General features: G+C 43.6%; 1 protein-coding gene across 2 annotated transcripts in view; it reads left to right on the forward strand.

Annotated features, from left to right (window-relative positions):
- mcf2l2 (MCF.2 cell line derived transforming sequence-like 2) overlaps nucleotides 1–19,969 on the forward strand; it is a 131,508-nt gene that overhangs the window by 69,320 nt on the left and 42,219 nt on the right. For both annotated transcript variants that reach the window (XM_029707320.1, XM_029707321.1), the window contains exons 16-17: nucleotides 16,694–16,760; nucleotides 17,149–17,264. In XM_029707320.1, coding sequence (XP_029563180.1) covers nucleotides 16,694–16,760; nucleotides 17,149–17,264 — 183 coding nt within the window. The remainder of the gene's footprint in view (nucleotides 1–16,693; nucleotides 16,761–17,148; nucleotides 17,265–19,969) is intronic.

Genomic DNA, 19,969 nt, shown 5'->3' on the forward strand with positions numbered 1-19,969 from the left:
TCGTTCTATCTTGTCTGAAAACATTTTAGTTAGGGATGAAGATTTCACAGTTTTTGGTGGACTTCCTAAGCCAAGATTCAGACACAGCTAGGACATCCGGGTTGGCAGAGTGTGCTAAAGCAGTGAATAAAACAAACTTAGGGAGGAGGCTTCTAATGTTAACATGCATGAAACCAAGGTTATTACGGTTACAGAAGTCATCAAAAGAGAGCGCCTGGGGAGTAGGAGTGGAGCCAGGCACTGCAGAGCCTGGATTCACCTCTACATCCCCAGAGGAGCAGAGAAGAATAAGTATGAGGGTACGGCTAAAAGCTATAAGAATTGGTCGTCTGTGACGTCCAGAATAGAGAGAAAAAGGAGCAGGTTTCTGAGGGCGATAAAATAGCTTCAAGGTATAATGTACAGACAAAGGTATGGTGGGATGTGAGTACAGAGGAGGTAAACCTAGGCATTTAGTGATTATGAGAGAGATATTGTCTCTAGAAACATCATTGAAACCAGAAGATGTCATAGCATGTGTGGGTGGAGGAACTGAGAGGTTTGATAAGGTATAATGAGCAGGGCTAGATGCTCTACAGTGAAATAAGCCAATAAACACTAACCAGAACAGCAATGGACAATGCATATTGACATTAAGGAGAGGCATGCTTAGCCGAGTCATCAAAGGGTCCAGTGAGATTCAGACAGCTAGCAGGGCCATAGGTAGCAATCTATCGCGGACACCAAGCGGGACATACCTCTGTCCCGCAGGACACTGAGGTGGAGTAGGCTCCGAACGACATGCCCGCTCGATGTCCGCATCCACCTCCCACACCACCGGCGCCACCAGTTAAGAGGCCGGAAGTATGGGGGTGGGATCGATGGGCCGTTCCTCCGTATCATACAGACGGGACAGTGCGTCTGCCTTCGTGTTCTGGGAACCTGGTCTGTACGAAATGGTAAATCTAAATCAGGTGAAGTACATCTCCCACCTTGCCTGACGAGGGTTCAGTCTCCTCGCCGCCCGGATGTACTCCAGATTACGGTGGTCAGTCCATATGAGGAAAGGGTGTTTATCCCCCTCGAGCCAATGTCTCCACACTTTCAGCTCTTTTACGACAGCTAGCAGCTCCCGGTCCCCCACGTCATAGTTTTGCTCCGCCGGGCTGAGCTTCCTAGAAAAGAAAGCGCAGGGGCGGAGCTTCAGTGGCGTGCCCGAGCGCTGTGAGAGCACGGCTCCGACCCCAGCCTCGGACGCGTCCACCTCCACTATGAATGCCAAAGAGGGATCCGGATGAGCCAATACGGGAGCCTCGGTGAACAGCGACTTCAAGCGATCAAAAGCTCTGTCCGCCTCAGCCAACCACCGCAGACGCACCGGCCCCCCTTCAGCAGTGAGGTAATGGAAGCAGCCACCTGCCCAAAACCCCGGATAAACCTCCAGTAGTAATTGGCAAACCCTAAAAACCGCTGCACCTCCTTCACCGTGGTGGGAGTCAGCCAATTACGCACGGCCGAAATGCGGTCACACTCCATTTTCACCCCTGATGTGGAAATGCGATACCCCAGGAAGGAGATGGACGGTTTGAAGAACACGCATTTCTCAGCCTTGACATATAGGTCATGCTCCAACAGTCGCCCAAGCACTTTGTGCACCAGAGACACATGCGCGGCGCGCGTAGCGGAGTATATCAGGATGTCATCGATATAAGCCACCACACCCTGCCCGTGCAGATCCCTGAGAATCTCGTTTACAAAGGATTGGAAGACGGCTGGAGCATTCTTCAACCCATACGGCATGACGAGGTACTCATAATGGCCGGATGTGGTACTAAATGCTGTCTTCCACTCATCTCCCGCCCAGATCCGCACCAAGTTATACGCACTCCTGAGATCCAATTTTGTGAGAAACCGTGCTCCGTGGAATGACTCCGTCGCCGTAACTGTACCCCACCATAATCGAATTTAGACCTCTATAGTCAATGCACGGACGCAACCCTCCTCCTTTCTTCTTCACAAAAAAGAAACTCGCGGAGGCGGGTGAAATGGAGGGCCGAATGTACCCCTGCCTCAGAGATTCAGAGACATATGTTTCCATAGCCCCCGTCTCCTCCTGTGACAGGGGATACACGTGACTCCTGGGGGGTGCGGCGTCTACCTGGAGGTTTATCACACAATCCCCTCGTCGATGAGGTGGTAATTTGGTCGCCCTCTTCTTACAGAAGGCGATAGCCAAATCGGCATACTCGGGGGGAATGTGCACGACGGGGACTTGGTCTGGACTCTCCACCGTTGTTGCACCGATGGAAACTCCCATACACCTGCCTGAGCACTCCTCTGACCACCACTTTAGAGCCCTCTGTTGCCACGAAATGGTAGGATTGTGAAAGGCCAACCAGGGAATCCCCAGCACCACCGGAAACGCAGGAGAATCAATGAGGAAAAAACTAATTCTTTCCTCATGATCCCCCCGCATAACCATGTCCAGTGGAGCCATGGACTCCCTAACCACCCCTGACCCAAATGGTCGACTATCTAGGGAGTGCACCTGAAAAGGTTTGTCCAGCGGAACCTGGGGAATCCCTAACCTATGTGCGAAACCCCGATCTATATAATTCCCTGCTGCGCCTGAATCGACTAGCGCCTTATGCTGGGAATGAGGAGAAAACTCAGGGAAAGAAATCAAAACATACATGTGACCAACAGGGGGCTCTGGGTGAGCTTGGTGCTGACTCACCTGAGGTGTCTGAACGGTGCTCTGCCGGCCATCTCGATTCCCAGACGAGCCCCTCCAACACCGTTCGGCAGTGTGCCCTCTCCGACCACATCCGGTGCAGGAGGAGTCTCCTCCTCCGGTTGCCCTCGCTGCAGCACCTCCTAACTCCATTGGGGTTGGAGCAGAGGTGCTGGGGGGTGGAACCAACAGGACCCTATCCGGACGCCCGCAGGTAGCCAGCAGGTTATCCAACCTGATGGACATGTCCACTAGTTGGTCCAGGGTGAGGGTAGCGTCTCTGCAGGCTACCTCTCCCAAAGGAGCCGGGTGAACGGTTGCCAGGTACAGCTCCAGCTGGAGCAGAAAACCCTTGCACCCGGCAGCCGTCCCATTGTACTCCCTCGGGAGCGCGAGCCGAATACCGCTGGGCCCGGATGGTGCCGGCACAGGTGATGGGGTAGGGTGGGACACGGTGGGTGCAGGAGTAGGCAGACCACCCCTCTCCCATCTCTCCATCGTTGCCATCACCTGATCCATGGCAGTCCCGAGATGGTGGAGGACGGTGGTGTGATGTAGAACGTGCTCCCCCATGGACGTGGAGGGCGCGTCAGCTCCTGCTGACTCCATGATAGTGGTGCGGGATTCTGTAACAAGCCTCTTGCTAAAGGGGGGTGTGTGTGGAATCAGGAGCAGGAGAGCAGATGGGTTCCAGGGAATCAAATGTTTTAATACAGGCGATCCCAAAGGCACAGCACAAACACAAAAGGTAACCGCACGAAAAGCAGCATCCACCCACAGGGATAGGAACACCGTTCACACAGAGGAGAAATCTCTACTCCGAATACTAGCGAACACAAATGTCCACGGTAAAACACATACCGCACAAAACGAAACAAAATCCCGTGGTGCAGGCACGCACCCCTTACCGTACAAATTAGTAACAAACCCGCACACAGCCTAACCTGCAGCGGGGAAATATAAACCCACCGAATCAGATACAACAAGACACAGGTGTGAAAACCAGACAATGCTAAACGAAAAAGGAAAATGGGATCGGTGGCAGCTAGTAGGCCGGCGACGACGTCCGCCGAGCACCGCCCGAACAGGGAGAGGAGCCACCTTCGGTGGAAGTCGTGACACCTTGATTGACCGAGGCATCTTCTCAGACAATTTTAACATGCTATTTACAAAAGAGTTGTGGCTGGAGCAGAAATTTTTAAGGGACGTTTTTGTGAAGTGTGCACCATTGGCATTTCACACTTTAGTGGTTCACATTTCGGAAATAAATGAACATTTCATTAAAATGTGTAATCTGTTATTAAAAGTACAACATTATTCAGTTTGAAAATGAACATCAAAATATTTGAATGAACAATATCATAATATAAATCAAAACTTCAGCTGCAGAAAAGGATGCTGGGAAATATGCCAATTTTTGTGCACATTTGTTTTTGAAAGTATACTTTAAATACAGGACCAGTCAACGCCTACTCATTCAAGGGTTTTTCTTTGTTTTTACTATTTTCCTCATTGTAGAATAATAGTGAAGACATCAAAACTATGAAATAACACATATGGAATCATGTAGTAACCAAAAAAGTGTTAAACAAATCAAAATATATTTTATATTTAAGATTCTTCAAAGTAGCCACCCTTCGCCTTGATGACAGCTTTGCAAAGGTATTCATACCCCTTGGATTTATTCACATTTTGATTTAACAAAGTGCGACTAAAACAAATTTAATTGCAATTTTTGGTCAACAATCTACACAAAATACTCTGTCAAAGTGAAAGATTTCTATACATTTTTTTTGTATTCAGCTCCCTGAGTCAATACATGCTAGAAACACCTTTGGCAGCGATTACAGCGGTGTCTTCTTGTGCAATATTAGCCCTATATTATTTTCATAATTCTTCAAGCTCTGTCAAGATGTTGGTGCTCATGGCTACACAGCTATTTTAAAGCAAGCAGATTAAAGTCAAAACTGTAACTTGGCCCCTCAGGAACATTCACTGTCTTCTTGGTAAGCAATTCCAGTGTAGATTTGGCCTTGTGTTGTAGGTTATTGTCCTGCTGAAAGATGAATTCTTCTCTCAGTGTATGTTGTAAAGCAGACTGAAGCAAGTTTTCCTTCAAGATTTTGCTTGTGCTTAGCTCTGTCCCGTTACTTTTTAACTGGAAAAACTCCCCAGTATTTGCCAATGTCAAGCATACCCGTACCGTGATGCAGCCACCAACCACCGTGCTTGAAAATAAGGCGGCAGTTACTCAGTGATGTGTTGTGTTGGATTTGCCCCAAACATAAGGCTTTGCTTTTAGGCCATTCTTTTTTTTGCAGTATTACTTTATATATTCTGTATATTTGTATTATTATTTTCAAATCATTATTGTGGAGTCACTAAAACGTTGTTGATCCATCCTCGGTGTTCTCTCATCACAGCCATTGAACTCTGTTTTAACATCACCAATGGCCTCACGGTAACATCCCTGAGCAGTTTCATTACTGTCCTGCAGCACAGTTCAGAAGGACGACTGTATCTTTGATGTGCCTGGTGGTTTAATACATCTTCCACAACATAATTATTAACTTGACCATGCTTAAATAGATATTTAATTTCTGATTTGATATTGTTACCAATCTACCAATCACTGCCCCTTTTATGAAGCTTTTGAAGGACAGCCTGGTCTTTGTAGTTGAATCTGTGCTTGAAATTCAAAACTTGACTGAGGGACTTTACAGATGTTGTATGTATGCGGGACAGAGGAAGGGTTACTCATTCAGAAATCATGTCAAACACTATTATTTCACACAGAATCCATGTAACTTATTATGTGATTTGTTAAGCCAAAAACGAATTTAGGCTTGCCTAAACAAAAGAGCTGAATACTTATGCAACGACTATATTTTAGTTATCTAATTTTTATTAATCTTAATATTTGTTTTGGACTTTTTCTTCCACTTTGACATTACAGAGTATTTTGAGTTCTTTTTTGACAAGAAATGACCATTAAATTAAAGCTCCTACTTTTAAAAAGCCACCTTTCCAGAAACAAGTCTCTCACCGTTGCCGCTTGCTATAGACCACCTTCTGCCCCCAGCTGTGCCCTGGACACCATATGTGAATTGATTGCCCCCCATCTTTCTTCAGAGCTCGTGCTGTTAGGTGACCTAAACTGGGACATGCTTAACACCCCGGCCATCCTGCAATCTAAACTTGATGCCCTCAATCTCACACAAATGATCAATGAACCTACCAGGTACAACCCCAAATCCTTAACCACGGGCACCCTCATAGATATCATCCTAACCAACCTGACTTCCAAATACACCTCTACTGTCTTCAGCCAGGATCTAAGTGATCACTGCCTCATTGCCTGCATCCGTAACGGGTCTGCGGTCAAACAACCACCCCTCATCACTGTCAAGCGCTCCCGAAAACACTTCAGCGAGTAGGCCTTTCTAATCAACCTGGCCCGGGTATCCTGGAAGGACATTGACCTCATTCCGTCAGTAGAGGATGCCTGGTTATTCTTTAAAAGTGCTTTCCTCACCATCTTAAATAAGCATGCCCCATTCAAAAGCAATTTAACCAGGAACAGATATAGCCCCTGGTTCACTCTAGACCTGACTGCCCTTGACCAGCACAAAAACATCCTGTGGCGTACTGCATTAGCATCGAATAGCCCCCGCGATATGAAACTTTTCAAGGAAGTTAGGAACCATATACACAGGTAGTTAGGAAAGCCAAGGCTAGATTTTTCAAGCAGAAATTTGCATCCTGTAGCACAAACTCCAAAAAGTTCTGGGACACTGTAAAGTCCATGGAGAATAAGAGCACCTCCACCCAGCTGCCCACTGCACTGAGGCTAGGAAACACTGTCACCACCGATAAATCCGCGATAATTGAGAATAAGCATTTCCCCGGTCAACAGCCCTGCACCCCCCACAGCAACTTGCCCAAGCCTACCCCATTTCTCCTTTACCCAAATTCAGATAGCTGATGTTCTGAAAGAGCGGCAAAATCTGGACCCCTACTTGTCAGCCGGGCTAGACAATCTGGGCCCTCTCTTTCTAAAATTATCCGCCGAAATTGTTGCAACCCCTATTACTAGCCTGTTGAACCTCTCTTTCGTATCGTCTGAGATCCCCAAAGATTGGAAAGCAGCTGCGGTCATCTCCCTCTTCAAAGGAGGAGACACTCTAGACCCAAACTGCTACAGACCTATATCTATCCTACCCTGCCTTTCTAAGGTCTTCGAAAGCCAAAGTTAACAAACAGATCAGCGACCATTTCAAATCCCACCGTACCTTCTCCGCTATGCAATCTGGTTTCCAAGCTGGTCATGGGTGCACCTCAGTCACGCTCAAGGTCCTAAACGATATCATAACCGCCATCGATAAGAGACATTACTGTGCAGCTGTGTTCATCAACCTGGCCAAGGCTTTCGACCCTGTCAATCACCACATTCTTATCGGCAGACTCAACAGCCTTGGTTTCTCAAATGACTGCCTCGCCTGGTTCACCAACTACTTCTCAGACAGAGTTCAGTTTGTCAAATCGAAGGACCTGTTGTCCGGACCTCTGGCAGTCTCTATGGGGGTACCACAGGGTTCAATCCTCGGGCCGACTCTTTTCTCTGTATACATCAATGATGTCGCTCTTGCTGCTGGTGACTCTCTGATCCACCTCTACGCAGACGACACCATTCTGTATACTTCTGGCCCTTCTTTGGACACTGTGTTAACAAACCTCCAGACTAGCTACAATCCCATACAACTCTCCTTCCGTGGCCTCCAACTGCTCTTAAATACAAGTAAAACGCATGCTCTTCAACCGATCGCTGCCCACACCTGCCTGCCCGCCCAGCATCACTACTCTGGACGGTTCTGACTTAGAATATGTGGACAACTGCAAATACCTAGGTGTCTGGTTAGACTGTAAACTCTCCTTCCAGACTCACATTAAGCATCTCCAATCCAAAATGAAATCTAGAATCAGCTTCCTATTTCGCAACAAAGCATCCTTCACTCATGCTGCCAAACATACCCTTGTAAAACTGACCATACTACCGATCCTTGACTTTGGCGATGTCATTTACAAAATAGCCTTCAACACTCTACTCAGCAAATTGGATGCAGTCTATCACAGTGCCATCCGTTTTGTCACCAAAGCCCCATATATTACCCACCATTGCGACCTGTATGCTCTCGTTGGCTGGCCCTCGCTTCATATTCGTCGCCAAACCCACTGGCTCCAAGTCATCAATAAGTCTTTGCTAGGTAAAGCCCTGCCTTCTCTCAGCTTACTGGTCACCATAGCAGCACCCACCCATAGCACACACTCCAGCAGGTATATTTCACTAGTCACCCCCAAAGCCAAGTCCTCCTTCGGCCGCCTTTCCTTCCAGTTCTCTGCTGCCAATGACTGGAACGAACTGCAAAAATCACTGAAGCTGGAGACTCATATCTCCCTCACTAACTTTAAGCATCAGCTGTCAGAGCAGCTCATAGATTACTGCACCTGTACAGTACATAGCCCATCTGTAATTAGCCCTTCCAACTACTACACCCCCATACTGTTATCTATTTTATTTATTTTGCTCCTTTGCACCCCAGTATCTCTACTTGTACACTCATCTTCTGCACATCTATCACTCCAGTGTTTAATTGCTATATTGTAATTATTTCGCCACTATGGCCTATTTATTGCAATACCTCCGTTATCCTACCTCGTTTGCACACACTGTATATAGACTTTTTCTATTGTATTATTGACTGTATGTTTGTTTATTCCATGTGTAACTCTGTTGTTGTTTATGCTGCACTGCTTTGCTTTATCTTGGCCAGGTCGCAGTTGTAAATGAGAACTTGTTCTCAACTAGCCTACCTGGTTAAATAAAGTTGAAAAAAAGAATATCAATATTAATCCCACTTTGTAACACAATGGAGTGTGAAGGAATCCAGGGGGTATGAATACTTTTGCAAGTTACTGTATACTTATTGTGCACTTGATCACTCACAAGCAGAGTTACAAAAAATAAATTCTTAAACTTAAATACAACTCCAAGTGTATTTTGAATGAATATACTAAATTACAATTAACATTTTTGAAATTGAAGTACAGTTTTAATGACTGTGTTTAAGTTTAATGATAGTGAACATAGTATACTTAAATATTGAAAAACAATTAATTTAAAGTACACTTTTAATAAGCATATTGAAAGTTGATAGTTTTTTCAGTCTTTTAGTATACTATAAATACACTATGAATTTAAAATACACTTTTAATTAGTGTATTGAAGTGTAATGATAGCATATTTATAATATATTAAGACTGAAAAAACAATGAATATAAAGTACACATTTAATAAAAATGTTGAAGTGTAATGATAGTATATTTATAGTACACTTAAGATATACTAGCAAATTACATCTCATATTTGAAGTACTGTGTATTATTAGATTTTTTTTGTATATTTAAGTATACTTGCAATATATTAAAATATACTTTTTTTTTAGCTTGGGTAGGCTCACCCACTTGGGAGCCAGGCCCATCCACTGGGGAGCCAGGCCCAGCCAATCAAAATGAGTTTTTCCCCACAAAAGTGCTTTATTACAGACAGAAATACTCTTCAGTTTCATCATCTGTCCGGGTGGGTGGTCTCAGACGATCCCACAGGCAAAGAAGCCGGATGTGTAGTTCCTGGGCCGGTGTGGTTACACACCAAATTCTCTAAAATAACGTTGGAGGCGGCATATGGTAGAGAAATTAACATTCAATTCTCAAACAGTTGCACGCTCCCGCAAAACTTGAGACATCTGTGGCATTGTGTTGTAAGATAAAACTGCATATTTTAGAGTGCTGTTTTATTGTCCCCAGCACAAGGTGCACCTGTGTAATGATCATGCTGTTTAACCTGTTTTGGATAGGGGGCAGTATTTTCACGGCCGGATAAAAAACGTACCCGATTTAATCTGGTTATTACTCCTGCCCAGAAACTAGAATATGCATATAATTAGTAGATTTGGATAGAAAACACCCTAAAGTTTCTAAAACTGTTTGAATGGTGTCTGTGAGTATAACAGAACTCATATGGCAGGCCAAAACCTGAGAAGATTCTATATGGGAAGTGCCCTGTCTGACCATTTCTTGGCCTTCTGTAGCCTCTTTATCGAAAATACAGGATCTCTGCTGTAACGTGACATTTTCTAAGGCTTTTATTGGCTCTCAGAAGGCGCCAGAACGTGGAATGATAACTCTGCAGTCTCTGGGCGAAAAACAGTAGGGGTTTTGGAGAGTGGTACTTCTGAGAACAATGACACTGGTGCGTGCGTGCATGTGACGACTCCATTTTTCTTCTTTCAGTTTTTGAACGGATACAACGTCTCCCGGTTGGAATATTATCGCTATTTTATGAGAAAAATCGCATAAAAATTGATTTTAAACAGCGTTTGACATGCTTCGAAGTACGGTAATGGAATATTTTGAATTTTTTTGTCACGAAACGCGCCGGCGCGTCACCCTTCGGATAGTGATTTGAACGCACAAACAAAACGGAGGTATTTGGATATAACTATTGATTATTTGGAACCAAAACAACATTGGGTGTTGAAGTAGAAGTCCTGGGAGTGCATTCTGACGAAGAACATCAAAGGTAATCCAATTTTTGATATAGTAAATCTGAGTTTGGTGAGGGCCAAACTTGGTGGGTGTCAAAATAGCTAGCCATGATGGCCGGGCTATCTACTCAGAATATTGCAAAATGTGCTTTCACCGAAAAGCTATTTTAAAATCGGACACCGCGATTGCATAAAGGAGGGCTGTATCTAGAATTCTTTAAATAATGTATGTTTTTTGTGAACGTTTATCGTGAGTAATTTAGTAAATTCACCGGAAGTTTTCTGTGGGTATGCTAGTTCTGAACAAAACATGCTAATGTAAAAAGCTGGTTTTTGATATAAATATGAACTTGATTGAACAAAACATGCGTGTATTGTATAACATAATGTCCTAGGAGTGTCATCTGATGAGATCATCAAAGGTTAGTGCTGCATTTAGCTGTGGTTTTGGTTTTTGTGACATATATGCTAGCTTGAAAAATGGGTGTGTGATTATTTCTGGCTGGGTACTCTCCTGACGTAATCTAATGTTTTGCTTTCGTTGTAAAGCCTTTTTGAAATCGGACAATGTGGTTAGATAAAGGAGAGTCTTGTCTTTAAAATGGTGTAAAATAGTCATATGTTTGAAAAATGGAAGTTTTTGCATTTTTGAGGTATTTGTGATTCGCGCCACGCTATACCATTGGATATTGGTGAGGCGTTCCGCTAGCGGAACATCTGTCCCTAACAGGTTTTAATCAACTTCTTGATATGCCACACGTCAGGTGGATGGATTATTTTGGCTAAGGAGAAATGCTCTCTAACAGGGATGTAAACAAATTTGTGCACAAAATTTGAGAGAAATAAGATTTTTGTGCATATAGAATATGTCGGGGATCTTTTATTTCAGCTCATGGGACCAACACTTTAAATATTGCGTTTTTGTTCAGTATAGTAAGGGGGTAACGGATTAAAGAACTGTTATAAATTACAAGAACCACATAGCCAGGGATCGTAGAAATCAGATTGAAACATGACCCTCATGTCAAAATTATCATTAAGCTCTGCTGGATGTAAGGTACCCAGTGTATGAATCCAAAAAAGTTCCCTTTGGCACAGCTTTTTCCTCCTATGGGTGAAAGTCAATTTCCTCAAACATTAGCTTGTTTTAAGGCACTTTGAGAGAGGTCACAGACAGAAAGTGACAATTGAAAAGAGAGTTTAGGAGAGCATAGCACACACAGTACAGCTGTCTGAAGAGAGGATTTGTAGAGATGAAGAGAGACTTAAGGCAGAGCCTCCCAGCTGACTGTTAGCACCAGGTGACCACACACCTGCTTGTGGAATGTCTCCTGCTCTAATTTCAGCCTGCACAATACCTCCTGATATGGAACATACTCATCATTTAGGATTGAGGTCAGGGCTTTGTGATGGCCACTCCAATACCTTGACTTTGTTGTCCTTAAGCCATTTTGCCACAACTTTGGAAGTATGCTTGGGGTCATTGTCCATTTGGAAGACCCATTTGCGACCAAGCTTCAACTTCCTGACTGATGTCTTGAGATGTTGCTTCAACATATCCACATAGTTTTCCTACCTTATGATGCCATCTATTTTGTGAAGTGCACCAGTCCCTCCTGCAGCAAAGCACCCCCACAACATGATGCTGCCACACCCATGCTTCACGGTTGGGATGGTGTTCTTCGGCTTGCAAGATTCCCCCTTTTTCCTCCAAACATAACGATGGTCATTATGGCCAAACAGTTCTATTTTTGTTTCATTAGTCCAGAGGACATTTCTCCAAAAAGTACGATCTTTATCACCATGTGCAGTTGCAAACCGTAGTCTGGCTTTTTTTGGCGGTTTTGGAGCCGTGGCTTCTTCCTTGCTGAGGTTATGTCGATATAGGACTCGTTTTACTGTGGATATAGATACTTTCGTACCTGTTTCCTCCAGCATCTTCACAAGGTCCGTTGCTGTTGTTCTGGGATTGATTTGCACTTTCCGCACCAAAGTACGTTCGTCTCTAGGAGACAGAACGCGTCTCCTTCCTGAGCAGTATGACAGCTGCATGGTCCCGTGGTGTTTATACTTGCATACTATTGTTTGTACAGATGAACGTGGTACCTTCAGGCGTTTGGAAATTGCTCCCAAGGATGAACCAGACTTTTTTTTCCTGAGGTCTTGGCTGATTTCTTTTGATTTTTCCCATGATGTCAAGGAAAGAGGCACTGAGTTTGAAGGTAGGCCTTGAAATACATCCACAGAAACACCTCCAATTGACTCAAATTATGTTAATTAGCCTTTCAGAAGCCTCTGAAGCCATGTCATCATTTTCTGGAATTTTTCAAGCTGTTTAAAGGCACAGTCAACTTAGTGTATGTAAACTTCTGACCCACTGGAATTGTGATACAGTGAATTATAAGTGAAATAATCTATCTGTAAACAATTGTTGGAAAGATTACTTGTGTCATGCACAAAGCAGATGTCTAACCGACTTGCCAAAACTATAGTTTGTTAACAAGAAATGTGTGGAGTGGTTGAAAAACGTGTTTTAATGACTCCAACCTAAGTGTATGTAAACTTCCAACTTCAACTGTATCCATCTATTCAATGATGATGGCTTATTCACCATGTTCATCAATCAGAGTCAATCCTCTGTGCTTGTTCAGTGTGAAGTATCTTAAAGGGTTAGTTTGGGATTTTGGTGATGCTGCCCTTTATTTACTTCCCTAGAGTCAAATGAACTCGTCGATACCATTTTTATGTCTTGCGTCCAGTATGAAGGAAGCTAGCATTAGCGCAACGACTGGAAGTCTTTGGGTACAGCTAATATGCTAGTTAGCGTTGGCTCACGAATCTACCTCTAACTTCCTTCATACAAGACACAGAGACATAAAAATGGTATTCACAAGTTAATTTGATTCACGAAGGGAAACACTTGTGCTTCCTCGCCAGAAGGAGGCTATCGAGGAAAGGGGACTGTCTTCCGTTTGCCTTCCGTTTGCCTACTAATGAATTGACACACTCCACGGTTTCCGGGTCACAGAGGAGAGAGAACGGAGGACAGACAATGGACTTTTGCCCAAACGAGGAAAATCCTTGTAACTATGTTTCTAGGACATACTGGTCGTAAACAATGCAACAGAGTGGCGGAATTTAAATGTTACAATTGCAGGGTTAAATGTAACACTGGGCGCTTTCGAGCAGATCACTTTTGCCAAGAAGTTGACCATCGTTGGTCACCACCTTTCAAAGTGTGTTGAATTATGGGGATAGAAATTGTCTGACTTTGTCCAAAAAATTGTCCAAAAGAATCGTGATCAAAGGTCATGAAATTTTGACTGCAAGTTTCTGTAATTGCTCTTCACCAACTTCATCCTGCAGCCATCGCCTACATTGTGGGAGGCTCTATTATCAACCAATCATTAGGGTGTTTTTGTTTGACCCACGCAAATGTGACCAAAGACATCCCTGAAACAGGAACCAACTTTGCCACAATCCATGTATACAGTGGATATGCGCAAATAAATGTGATATTTGATGCTTTCTCTCACCAATTGATTGTACAATGTACATACGAATGTAGAGTTTGTGAGCATGTGATATTGGGGTTGAAGACACGTTTAATTCAACATTATAAAGAAAAACTTTTACAAACAATGGAAACGTTGCACTGAGCCTTGCTGTTGAAAACCACATCAGTGTCCCACTTTTGGCTGTCGCAGATAAACTTCCCCCGACTTCACTCCTTGGCTTTCGTTTAACAGTCGCCTTACCACTCAAAAAAGCCCACTTTCAATGGTAAAAATGAGGGGTAATTGAAACATTTTATGATTTTAAAGTGATATATGGAGGAAAATACACACAATTGACAAAAAAAGCTATATTGTATGCTCAAAAAAAGACTAAAATGTTATACTAATAAAATTGCTCAAAGAAAGAGATTTTGTTTGTTTTACTCAAAAAGGTAGGGGTCAAAATGATTGACATCACTAAAGATTCTTATGAATAAAGTAGTGAAAAGTTTAGTATTTGGTCCCATATTCCTAGTACGCAATGACTACATCAAGATTGTGACTTTACTAACTTCTAGGATGCATTTGCAGTTCATTTTGGTTGTGTTTCAGATTATTTTGTGCCTATTATTACGGATCATACTGAATGAATCGTGAATAATGATGATTGAGAAAGTTACAGAGGGTCAAAAATCATACCTCCAAGACATGCTAACCTTCCTTGTTATTGGTAATGGTGAGAGGTTAGCAAGTCTTGGGGCTATGATCTTTGACCCTCTGTAACTGTCTCACTCATCATGATTGGCGATTCATTCAGGATTATCTGTAATCATGGTAGCATCCACATTAATGTAGAAGTGTTTAGAAACATATATTCTTTTCTTATTTGTAATAAAAGTTACTCAAATAACACAATCCATTAATTTCTGTTGGGCACAAAGTAATCTGAAACACAACTAACTGCAAATGCATCCAACATATTTGTATTCACAATGTGATGTAAGCTTGATGTGCTGAAAAGCCTCTACCCAAGACAAATTGGAGCTACTAACCTCTATAGATAAGAACACTTAAACAGAGCTCTTATTTGTATTAGCAGATGTTTTATCATATCTACCAATGATCTCTAAAATGACCTAATTTTTATATCATTGTTGAGTATAATTGTATTTTTTATTCTGTTAGATTTCCTGTGTCTATTGTTTAAAACCTACCAAGAGAGGTTAGGTTCCAATTCCATGAAAGGGGATTGGCCTCTCCCCCCTCTCTCCCTCCTCATCCCAGCGATGATTCTACCGTTAGTGGACATCTCCCCACAGGCTAACTGTAAAAGCAGTGTGAACCCTTGCTTTGAGCACCCTAAGGTATTATAAACAGTCTTTCAGCTAGAGCATAAAACACCCACACCTCCCTCTCCCTGATCACTTACCAGCCTGTGAGTTCCATCCACCTGTTTCTGGGAAAAGTACAGAAAAGTACTCTCTCCTGCCCCTCCTTTCCAGTAGATGAGCACTATCCCCCTCTTTCACTCTCTTTTTCTCTTTCCTGTCTGTGTGTAGGGAACAACAGCGTAACTGTGTAGTAACTCCAGGGTTCAGGGCTGCTGCCTGAGCTGCTCTGTCTCGATATGTCTCTCCATCTGTGTGACTGTGAGAGAGTGAGAGCAGAGTGGGACTGGTGGGGGAGGAAACTGCTGGGCTAGAGGGGGAAAGCCCCTTTGACTAAGTTGAGGTAGGCAGGGGAAGTAGTCTAGGATTTCTCTAAGTTATTATCAAATCAGTGAGGCCAACCAGCAGGAGTGAAGCTGGATTCTATGCCAGAGCTTGGGATTTGTCATCTGAATTGCATCCGGTACTACATACTCTTCATAATAAAAGTAATTCAGTCTTCCCGAGGGTCACATTTGGAAAGGGATTGTAGCCATACAAAGTCAGATATGCACAGGACAAACTGGCATTGGCAATGTGTTCTTTTAGTACATGACATGTATACGTTCTTTGTTTTATATAGTTAAAGCATTGCTTTTTGGTTGGAGGGTGAAATTATCTTCTTGACACGCAGAGGGCTGTAGACGTCTCAGCTCTTTTATGCACTAATACATTTAGCTAGTGTAAACAACTTGAGGTAGAACGACCAAGTAACTATCATTAATATAAACACTGTCCACTAGGGCATTCAAGAAAAATTGTCTTACTTAGGAGCACCAATAACAGGCTAGGCACATGACTTCATGGAATGTTTTTTTCCCCCCAGGGGTTCAATGAAGGCAACTCTGTCCATGATATTTATTCACACGATGCTGCCTTCCCACATCCAAAAATGGATATGCAAATATCCTAATGTATTGGGAATTCGGAAGGCAGTCACATATGATATGACAGATGCCTGCCTCTGTGAGAATGGCGGGTGCCTTTGAAGAGCTTTATTGACCTATAAAATGTGCCCATACATCAAACAGCACTCAGTGTCTCGATGGGCTCGTGATGGCACATAAAAATCAAGACCTCAGAACTCATGTGCACATTAAAGGGACCATTAAAGTCTGGAAATGTTAGCTTTGCTCAAGCTCCTTGGTTTTATTACAACCTCCTCTGTTAGGCCTTGTTTTCCCCCCATGTACCTCATGTCTGGGGTGCTGTGCTTCTATATCTAGCGGAGCCTCTTTTGGGTTTGTTTGATGACCGTGTTTTCCACCTTCGACTGAGTGCACACCCACTTCCTGATGAGGATGATTATTTGGTTGGAGAACTTTGACAAAGCATTTAGGATATGAGTGGCAATTGGAGTCTCAATTCTGGCTTTTATTAATCTATCTGCACTGACAAATACCACTAAAGGGCTTCTCTGTAACTGACGGATACTGTATTTTTCCTCCCTAGACACATCATGAATGAGCTGATTGAAACTGAGAGGCTGTACGTCGAGGAGCTGCAGAGCATCATGGAGGTGCGTTTTACTTTAAATGGCTCTCTCGTGACTGTGAAACGTTGTGAATTAGTGGCAATAATGTTAGAGACAGTAGAGAAAGCTCTCCTTTCTCTGCTAACTGCACCTAGGGAACATAAAACCTGACATTGCCTGACATTGCAAATGTTGCATCAGGTCTGGCCATTTCAGAATATTGTATGAACTTTTGTTGAACTTAAAATGTGCTTGCTTTGTCGATTTAGATGAGCCATTAGGCTACTCAAACTGTCACTGATTTATGCTCATGTAATGTTCATTCAAATGTTAGGTGTAAAGCCATGTGAAGGACTGGGTTTTATTGGGTTCACATTATCACAGAGGCGTCATAGTTTTACTTATTGGCTTTGAATGTAATTTTCCTGTCCAGGGGTACGCTGCCGAGCTGGACAACACAGAGCTTTCCCCTCTCATCCCTACAGCACTGGAGAACAAGAAAGATGTGCTTTTTGGCAATCTCCCAGAAATATATGAATTTCACAACAGGTAAGCAAATTTCCTCTGTCTCTTTCTGAATTGCATTTCCATATCCAGCGAGGAGACAAATGTGCCTGTGATATCAAAAGAAAAAGGATTGGCATGGTCCCTATCCCTGCTGCAAAATGATAACAATCCTGAGGGAACCATCTTCCTCTGCCTAGTCTCCCATTGCTAACAACTGCCATGCTTCCATTGGCTGTCGGCACTCACATGGAACAAGTGGTTTGTGCAGTTTATTCCCCCCTTTTTTTCACTGGAAGCTCTCAATATAACACATTGTACAGGTATGTTAACTATGTAGGATCCTACTCCCGATGACTCGTTTTTAAAATCATATGAGCAAAAAATATTTTGCTTTATCTGGGACGCTAAACCAGACAAAATAAAACGTGCCTATCTAAACTCAGCAAAAAAAGAAACGTCCCTTTTAATTCGTAAAAATCCAAAACTTCACAGATCTTCATTGAAAGGGTTAAACACTGTTTCCCATGCTTGTTCAATGAACCATAATTAATGAACATGCACCTGTGGAATGTTCGTTTAGACACTAACAGCTTACAGACGGTAGGCAATTAAGGTCACAGTTATGAAGACGTAGGACACTAAAGAGGCCTTTCTACTGACTCTGCAATGTCCGTAATGTGAGACGCCTAAGACAGTGCTACAGGGAGACCGGATGGACTGCTGATCGTCCTCGCAGTGGCAGACCACGTGTAACAACACCTGCACAGGATCGGTACATCCGAACATCACACCTGCGGGACAGGTACAGTAAGGGAAAAAAGTATTTGATCCCCTGCTGATTTTGTACGTTTGCCCACTGACAAAGAAATAATCAGTCTATCATTTTAATGGTAGGTTTATTTGAACAGTGAGAGACAGAATAACAACAAAAAAATCCAGAAAAACGCATGTCAAAAATGTTATAAATTGATTTGCATTTTAATGAGGGGAAATAAGTATTTGACCCCTCTGCAAAACATGACTTATTATTTAGTGGCAAAACCCTTGTTGGCAATCACATAGGTCAGACGTTTCTTGTAGTTGGCCACCAGGTTTGCACACATCTCAGGAGGGATTTTGTCCCACTCCTCTTTGCAGATCTTCTCCAAGTCATTAAGGTTTCGAGGCTGACATTTGGCAACTTGAACCTTCAGCTCCCTCCACAGATTTTCTATGGGATTAAGGTCTGGAGACTGGCTAGGCCACTCCAGGACCTTAATGTGCTTCTTCTTGAGCCACTCCTTTGTTGCCTTGGCCGTGTGTTTTGGGTCATTGTCATGCTGGAATATCCATCCACGACCCATTTTCAATGCCCTGGCTGAAGGAAGGAGGTTCTCACCCAAGATTTGACGGTACATGGCCGCGTCCATCGTCCCTTTGATGCGGTGAAGTTGTCCTGTCCCCTGAGCAGAAAAACACCCCCAAAGCATAATGTTTCCACCTCCATGTTTGACGGTGGGGTTGATGTTCTTGGGGTCATATGCAGCATTCCTCCTCCTCCAAACACGGCGAGTTGAGTTGATGCCAAAGAGCTCCATTTTGGTCTCATCTGACCACAACACTTTCACCCAGTTGTCCTCGGAATCATTCAGATGTTCATTGGCAAACTTCAGACGGGCATGTATATGTGCTTTCTTGAGCAGGGGGATCTTGTGGGCGCTGCAGGATTTCAGTCCTTCACGGCGTAGTGTGTTACCAATTGTTTTCTTGGTGACTATGGTCCCAGCTGCCTTGAGATCATTGACAAGATCCTCCCGTGTAGTTCTGGGCTGATTCCTCACCGTTCTCATGATCATTGTAACTCCACGAGGTGAGATCTTGCATGGAGCCCCAGGCCGAGGGAGGTTGACAGTTCTTTTGTGTTTCTTCCATTTGCGAATAATCGCACCAACTGTTGTCACCTTCTCACCAAGCTGTTTGGCGATGGTCTTGTAGCCCATTCCAGCCTTGTGTAGGTCTACGATCTTGTCCCTGACATCCTTGGAGAGCTCTTTGGTCTTGGCCATGGTGGAGAGTTTGGAATCGGATTGATTGATTGCTTCTGTGGACAGGTGTCTTTTATACAGGTAACGAGCTGAGATTAGGAGCACAGTGCTCCTAATCTCAGCTCGTTACCTGTATGCTCCTAATCTCAGCTCGTTACCTGTATAAAAGACACCTGGGAGTCAAAAATCTTTCTGATTGAGAGGGGGCCAAATACTTATTTCCCTCATTAAAATGCAAATCAATTTATAAAATTTTATGACATGCGTTTTTCTGGATTTTTTTGTTGTTATTCTGTCTCTCACTGTTCAAATAAACCTACCATTAAAATTATAGACTGATTATTTCTTTGTCAGTGGGCAAACGTACAAAATCAGCATGGGATCAAATACTTTTTTCCCTCACTGTACTGGTTGGCAACAACAACTGCCCGAGTTACACTAGAAATGCACAGTCCCTCCATCAGTGCTCAGACTATCCGCAATAGGCTGAGAGAGGCTGGACTGCGGGCTTGTAGGCCTGTTGTAAGGCAGGTCCTCTCCAGACATCACCAGCAACAATGTCGCCTATGGGCACAAACCCACCTTCGCTGGACCAGGCAGGTCTGGCAAAAGTGCTCTTCACTGACGAGTCACAGTTTTGTCTCACCAGGGGTGCTGGTCGGATTCGCGTTTATCACCTGTACTCTGGAGCGGGATGAGGTGGAGGGTCCGTCATGGTCTGGG

Source organism: Salmo trutta, chromosome 22 (assembly GCF_901001165.1).
Source record: "Salmo trutta chromosome 22, fSalTru1.1, whole genome shotgun sequence".
Classification (NCBI taxonomy): Eukaryota; Metazoa; Chordata; class Actinopteri; order Salmoniformes; family Salmonidae; genus Salmo; species Salmo trutta.